The 8,503-nt window shown below is 31.5% G+C and overlaps 1 protein-coding gene across 1 annotated transcript; it reads right to left on the reverse strand.

Moving 5' to 3' along the window:
* Positions 1–385: 385 nt before the first annotated feature.
* LOC105834743 (putative nuclease HARBI1) lies at positions 386–7,967 on the reverse strand. The gene is made up of 8 exons (XM_036289052.1): positions 6,745–7,967; positions 6,436–6,619; positions 6,188–6,353; positions 5,611–6,052; positions 5,125–5,388; positions 4,557–4,765; positions 2,896–3,189; positions 386–510 (listed from the first exon to the last, which is right to left on the reverse strand). The coding sequence occupies exons 2-8, from the start codon at positions 6,485–6,487 to the stop codon at positions 495–497; spliced, it is 1,443 nt and encodes a 480-aa protein (XP_036144945.1). The 5' UTR covers positions 6,488–6,619; positions 6,745–7,967; the 3' UTR covers positions 386–494.
* Positions 7,968–8,503: the final 536 nt, after the last annotated feature.

An 8,503-nucleotide genomic window follows, 5' to 3' on the forward strand; every position in this document is an offset into this window, starting at 1 on the left:
AATATTGTATTATTTACAGAATGTCGTGCAAAGATAAGCCTATTTCAAGTAAAAACAAACATTACACATTGATTGAGAGAAAAGTATTTTTACAAATTCTTGAAAGATATAAGAATGTAATAGAAATAAAGAAAAGTGACGCTACAACATTGAAAGACAAGGATATCGCATGGAATGAGATATGTGAACAATATAACCAGTCAGCACTAATCTGTCAAGAAGTATAAGAATTTTAATTTAGAATATAATACTATAAAATATAATATATATGCTTGAAAATATAGTTTTACACAAAATTTTTGTTACAGAGAACAATGCAACAATTAAAAAAATTATGGGCTAATTTAAAGCAATCCCAAAGGGATGTTTTAACTAAAGAAAAACAATCGCGACTCGCAACTGGTGGAGGACCACAAGAAATTGAAGCAAGTGTGGATCCAGACATCCTTAATATTGCACCGCATCTTATGGAAAGTGCACCAGTGCTCTTCTCATCAAACATGACAGACTCTGAAATTGAAGGTAAGTCTGAAATTAATTATATTAAGCCAAAGTAAGTTGAGCATACTTTGAACTAAGATATCTCTAAATATGACGTGATAGAGGGCTTTCATAAATAGTTTCGTTTTTAGCGGCAAAAAATCTAAGAATCTTGTATGCTTTGTAATCTAAAAAAAATTTAAATTTGACAATGATATCTATTAAGTCTTAAATTTATTTATCGATATTTTTAATCTATATATATAGATTATATTTATTAATTATATCTATTGGATCTTTTCTGATATCAATGTGTTTTACACTTATTTATTAACTTTTATGTATGCATTTCAGAAAAACGCGAATTGGCATTTAATATATCTGCGAATGAAAATATAAATATGTTGGACTATTTGGCAAATGATAACAACGATGAGACAATTGTTGATTCACAAGGTATTTATTATATAAGTTACATGTTTAAATGCTGTTGTATTTTAATATGTATTTCTTTATGATACGTATGAAATATAATAATAAAATTACTTTTTTCTTTATAATTAATTATATTCTGAACTTTTGGCAATGTAAATAGATTGAGTTTTTCTGTTTTATTTTTATGTTATTAACATTTATGTATTTCAGATAAACCCGAGTTTGCAGTCGATATAATATCTACTAATAAAAAAATGAAAACAGCGCAAACAAGGGACATTTGATCTATGATGAGGGCGACATACAAATCGTTGATACACAAGGTATATATTACATAAGAAATTTAAAAGTAAATTTAAAATTTGTTTGGTGCAATAGCAATAAAGGTAAAGAAAGATCAATAAATGAGCAAAGTTGGAAAGAATAAAGGAGAATTCCCGATTTTGAGATACCACATCTATTTCGTGTGATTGTCGGAAGTCTGGGCAGAATTGGAAATTGTAAATTGAAATAAAGAAATTTACGAATTGATCAATCAAAGCATGCTTAGAAGCGTTTGTAGTGTCAAGTGGATCGTAGCCTAAATTTTTTTTCCAATTGTTTGCTCGTTGATTGATCTCTCTTTATCTTTATTGTCATATTACATTAATTATATGTTTAATATGTATTATATGTATAATATATCAGAAACAGTCTGGTACTTCAGAATTACAACGAAAGAAGAGGAAATGCATAAAGCAAGACTTATCAGATACGGAAGAAAACTTAAGAATGCAACGTATAAAACTAGTAATGGAGCAAGAGCAACATTTAGCGACTGCTAAACTAAGACATGAGGAAAATATGGCCAAAATTAAAGAAAATCATTTAAAACAATTAAATGAAGTGGAAATAAATCATAAAAATAATATAAATAAACTAGAAATAGAAATTAATCAAATTAAACTGAAAATTTTGGAAAAGCAATATTTGAATAAAGAAAATATTAATTTAAAATTGTAAGACATGTTAAGAAGCGTACATTACTCTTCAACGATTTGTTCCATTTCCCTAGAAAATTTATATAGGATATGTTACATATTTTATATAAACTCGCTAAGGCCCGATTTCACCAACGCGAGTTAACTTAATCGGTTGGTTATCTTGGGTTGTTCTATTGGAATTGACCAATCGTATTTGTCTTGAACAAAATTAACAAATACGATTGGTCAATTCCAATAGAACAACCCAAGATAACCGACCGATTAAGTTAACTCGCGTTGGTGAAATCGGGCCTAGGAGAACAAATCGTTGACGCGTAGTGTACGTCGATAAAATTCAGCAAGAATTGTACGAGGAGGACTGAAAATGAGAGATACATCGGATAATTATCTTTTATCTTTTCTTTTTTCTATATTTTTTAAGACAAAATACGGATTTTGATACAATTGTTCGTATATGCAGGTTAACACAAGTGCAAGCTTTCTAATAATAATTTATGTGCGCCGAGAAATACTTTTTTTGAATAATAACTGCATAAACTAGAAACAAGTAGATTTACAATTAATTCGTTTATTTTTATACTAGTCTACATAATAATCTCTTCTTGTTTTAAAGATTTTTAAAAACTGTACTTAAAAAAAATTTTTAAAAGGTTTCTTTTATTTTTTATTGATATGCGTAAATTTTGTAAAAAAATATATGTTGGACATATAAATATATATGTAATATTACATACATATAAATATGTATGTAATAAAATATATGTTGACATAGATAAGAGCAAAACTCGGTTAGGTTAGGTTAGGTTAGGTTTTGTGTGATGTTATTGTGCAATGTTTTATTTTATAAAAAGGTTAATTTTAAACAATATAGCATAATACTTTAAATATATATAAACAATGTTTCTAATAATATTCTATTATTAATGATAACTTTAATGATGTTTGTATTTATGTTTCAATAAATATGTTTTATAAGTACCAATTAGTTATTTCTTACCTAAAAAGACGTTCGATTAATGCATTTCGCATGACAAAACCATCCCCAGGTTGCCAATGAGGCTGAGGCACTGGAACTTCGTCGTTTATATTTTCTGCCCCTTCATCATCTTCTTCTTCCAAATTATCATTTAAAATCAATGTCAGATTGTGCAAAACAGCACAGGCTACAACAATTGTTGTGGAAGTTAACAACTTTGTACTCAGGCCTCTCGATAAGCACGGAAATCTGCGTTTCCAAACGCCGAAAGTTCTTTCGACAATTCCTCTTGTCCTCCTATGGATTATGTTGTAACTGCAAAAAAAAAAAAAACGTAAACATATAAATTCTTTGTGCGTGAGTTGTGCGTGCGTTGCGGTGTTAATGAATTATATTTTCTTATTTAATATTATCTTTAATCATGTCAGCAACATTTAATTATAGATGCGATAGATTTAATTATGGAGCGATAGATTGTACGCATATTCGACTAATACAATATTTCGAAATGTTGATGAAATATATCACCATCAAAAAGGATACTTTTCCTTAAATGTTTAGGTATATATTGTAAATTAAACAATTGTTACATATTTGTATTTAAAAATATTAAAAAATTTTAAGCATATAATTTACAGCAGTGCTCGGAATTAGTTGCACATTTCGCCTCGATTCCTGAGGCACCGCCTGCTATGCCCCCACTACCGCTGTAGGCTCGACGGCCGAGACGCCGAACGCGCGCGTGGCCTTGTGTCTCAGGAGCGTTCTACGATAGATATGCCTGGTCTATTCGCGTGATTAAAAAATTTTCTTGCGCTGTGAATAATTTTTTTATTTTTACAGACAATTAAAGTTATTAATATTATTTTTACGTTTATAAACATATTTGTATATACATATAATGAGCATAATATAACACAATGTAATAATTGCAATTTTGTCAATAGCTTTCCACATCACCCAGGAGGAAAAATATTATTAATAACTTTAATTGTCTGTAAAAATAAAAAAATTATTCACAGCGCAAGAGAATTTTTTAATCACGCGAATGGACCAGGCATATCTATCGTAGAACGCTCCTGAGACACAAGGCCACGCGCGCGATCGGCGGCTCGGCCGTCGAGCCTACAGCGGTAGTGGGGGCATAGCAGGCGGTGCCTCAGGAATCGAGGCGAAATGTGCAACTAATTCCGAGCACTGATTTACAGCATATACGCAAAAATAATGTGCACAAATTTTAATCTTACTATATAAAAACATTATGTTTTAGGGAGCATTTAAACTAGGAGTAGAAAAGCAATGCGGAAAAGCGGAAGGGCCAAAAGAAAAAATTAGAGAAAGACAATAATCTTTGTCTTTGTAGGTTTTTCTTCTGACAAGTCGACACAAATATCGTTTTATCTTTGTTACTCATTAAACATAAAAAAAAGAGAACGATGCTTGTGTCGACTTATGCCACTAAATAGAGAAAGCACTCTATAGTTATAAACAAATAAAAAAAATACAAAATGACGAAAGTGTCATGTTATATACGTATCAAGATATGTAGTGCCTCGCGCCAAGTGTATATGTATTACATTTTTTTTACTTCTATTGTTATTATTTACTTCGTAATGCTTGATCATTGAACTATTTAGTACAATAAAAAATTATTACCGTTATAATTATAAAATTAAACAAACCTTGTTTCTTCATCGGTAACAGGATTACCAATCGGTGTAAGCAGAAATGGCAACGAAGGATACCCAGCATCACCAACGAGTATTCCATTCAATCTATATTCTCTGTACCGCATATATATGCGTGAGTTTTGAAATATTCGGCTATCGTGCTCACTTCCTGGCCATTCTGGGACAATATCTAATATTTCAGTACGCGGTCCGACAACAACCTGTAGAGAAAAAACAATTACAATAAAAAAAAATTTTACTAAAAAATCGTTACATGAAAAGCAATTATATTAAAAACAAAAAGCAAAATGCAGAAAAGCAGAAAAAAACTACAGAGAGAAAGAGTATCATCTGTCTCGCTCTAGTTTTTTGTTTCTGCTCCTTCCGCTTTTCTGCATTCCGCTTTTCCACTCCTAATTTAAATGCTTCCTATAACATAATATCCCTAAAACATGACATTCTTATATAGTTAGATTAAAATTTGTACATTCTTCGTTTTTGCGTACATGCTGTAAATTACTTAAAATTCTTAAATTATTTCTAAAACAAATATGTAATAATTGTTTAATTTACAATATACCTGAACATTTAAAGAAAAGTATCCTTTCCGATTGCGATATATCTCATCAACATTTCGAAAACTTGTATGAGTTAGCCGAATATGCGTACAATCTATCGCTCCATCAATTGAAGGAAAACCTATAGCTCCAGGACCACGTCCAAGTTCTTTAAATAAACGTTTGTTCTCAGAGCAAGAAACTCGAAAAATAATTCTTGATATCGTTGATTGTGAAATTTGTATCACATCTCCCATAACAAGCTGCAAAAATAAATTATAAGTGATTATTTAAGTAAATTACACAAATGAACAATCACAAAAATAGTCAAGACAGTGAAAAAATTAATTTGTATCATTCTCATATTCTAACACACACACACACACACACACACACACACACACACACACACACACACACACACACACACATTTACATATTTTTTCGATGTTTTTTAAATTAATCATTTTTTGAATACGACAATAGTACAAATTAAATCAAAAATTTTATTTGTGCAGCTTATATACATATAAACATAGCTGAAAACTTGCTGTTGCGTAGAATCTCAAACAAATCAATAATTGAAAGACAGGAGAAATTGGTAAACCGCGATTATTTATTTTTGTCAGTCCTTCCTCTACTAATGGTAGAATACCAAACATTACGGAATTCTTTGAAAATCGAAATTTTTTCTTGAATTCTTGTTCATTAAAGAATTCAAATGGATTTTCTTTATCACGAATGTATCGTTTTGGTGCACGTATTCGGATTTCATTTTCTTCTTCATTAAACAAATTTATATCGCAAATTTCAAGATTTGCTAAATCCATTATTAATCCTGTGCTCAGACTCTCACTGAGACCTCGGTCGTTCGTATCGCGTTGTGCGAGAAAATCAGGGCGTCGGTCGAGCTTACAATAAGTTAGACAGCTAAGTTTCTCGACCCTACTGCTGAGAAATAAATAAACAGAGCAATGTAGGGTTAATATAATTATAGCTATAAAACTTTTTCAAGTCAAAAGTTAAGGGAATGTTACATTGCAATCAATCATGCATTACATATATCCTGCTTAATTTTCAACTTACGTAAACAACAGGTGACAATCCTGCTGTGGAATATCCTGTTGTGGAAAATCATGAACGTGTGAATCAAGTCCTGTGCTCGGAATCTCACAGAGACTTCGGTCCTTCGTATCGCGTTGTGCGAGAAAATCAAGAACGTGTGAAGCAAGTAAGGTTAATATGATTATAGCTGTAAGAATTTTTCGAGTTAAGAGAATGTTACATTGCAATCAATCATGCACTATGTATATCCGGATTAATTTTCAACTTACATAAACAACAGATGACAATCCTGCTGTGGAATATCCTGTTGTAGAAAATCATAAACTTGTGAATCAAGTTCTGTGCTCGGATTCTCACCGAGATCTCGGTCCTTTGTATCGCGTTGTGCGAGAAAATCGGAGCGTCGGTCGAACATACAATTTAGTTAAACAGTCGAGATTCTCGATCCTACTACTAAAAAATAAAAGAGTAATGTAGGGTTAATATAATTATAGCTATAAAACTTTTTCAAGTCAAAAGTTAAAAGAATGTAACAATTAATCATGCATTACACATATCCTGCTTAATTTTCAACTTACATAAACAACAGCTGATAATCCTGTTGTGGAAAATGATGAACGTGTAAAACAAGTCCTGTGCTCGTACTCTCATCGTCCTTCGTATTGCGTTTGCGAGAAAATCAAGAACGTATTGTTGAGGTTATAACGCAGATACAGGCAAATGCAATGTTCCCATTGGTGGAACTGACAGAAATGTCACGGAAACTGCCGATTCATAAATAAGCACTGTTTTAAGCATATCTTCGCGAAGACGGCACTAAATGAAATAAGAACTACTTATGTCAGAACTTCTTCGCAAAGACCATCTTATTTCGTCATTATGAAATGTACTACTCTTGAGATGATCTGAATTGAATAAGATGATCTTCATCGAGTCAGCCTTAAGTTCTGCTTTGAGATCGGACTATGAATACGGGCCATAGACTACTGTTGTCTCGTATACCATAATCTTACTGAAGAACTCAATTCAAATTTACAACAGCTCATTAACTGCACTATCAGATTTATCTTCGACCTTAAACGTGATGTTTATATTACCCCGTATCGGCATCGACTCGGATGGCTATCAGTTAAAAATCGCCGGTTCTATTTCCTGGGTCTATACATGTTTCGCATTTGTCAAGGCGATGCTGTTCCTTATCTCAGCGAACTGTTTGTTGATAATGATCCTTCCATTCGTTCCTCGACCCGCTTTCCATCTTCTGCTTGTTTCCAAATCCCGCTTCATCGCACTACCTCTTTCCAAAATTCTTTTCATCTTTCTGGTATCTACTTTTGGCACACTCTTCCTCTTACTGTTACTTCTGAATCTTTTTTCACATTTTTCAAGCGACTATTGTTTGATCATTTGCTATCACGTGAACGCATTAATATATCTTAACCACTTTGCCTCTCTACTTATTTCAAGTGCTGTTCAGTACTATTAAGTATTATCGCTTATCTTAAGTTTTAGTTCTAGTTCTATGTACGCTTATTATCTTTGTAATCTTTATTTAGATCGTAGATATTACTAGTCTGATGCGTCCTGTCAGTGGCTGGTCGGTTCTGCAATGATAAGCCGACATTCTATTGTACTCTCGCGTGCGACATCAATTCTTCATCTTCTTGTTTTGTTAAATTTAGTTATCTGTATTTATTTTGTCTTTTGCCCCATAGTTAACTAGGGCATTAATAAACACATATCAATCAATCAATCAATCTCTTTCTCTCTTTCTCTCTCTCTCTTTCTCTCCCTCTTTCCCTCTCAAGCACTACGTAGTACACAAATACAATAAATATTATCACGTTTAACAACATCTTTAGTTTGTACTATTCTACTTTCATTATGTGTAATTTGAATAAAATTTTAACAATTATCATTCCTTTATATTTTTAGTGTTACACACGATCGAAAAAAAAATTATCAAAAATTATCACTAAAACTGCGATAAATAATCAGCACGATACTTTTTTCTGAGTGTTGTATCGTGTTTAATGTTAAAAATGTTAAAAAATAGTAATCTTGTTAAAAAAATTTTATGACATTTAATGAAACTCTAATAATATTGATTGGAACTGTTGTTGAAAATGACGTTTATCGTGTTTCCGTAAATACTTTAGAGGGAAAGATATTCCTGCAAAATTATAAAGTATAAAAGTACAAAGTTCAATTTTACATACGAATCAAGAGTAAATAAAAAATTCAATAATGAATAAAAGAATTCAGAGTTTCTTCTACCTTTAATTGCATTATGAATTACGACAGATTTTCAGTGACTTATAATGTATTAACGATAGA

This window comes from Monomorium pharaonis, chromosome 6 (assembly GCF_013373865.1).
Source record: "Monomorium pharaonis isolate MP-MQ-018 chromosome 6, ASM1337386v2, whole genome shotgun sequence".
NCBI lineage: Eukaryota > Metazoa > Arthropoda > Insecta > Hymenoptera > Formicidae > Monomorium > Monomorium pharaonis.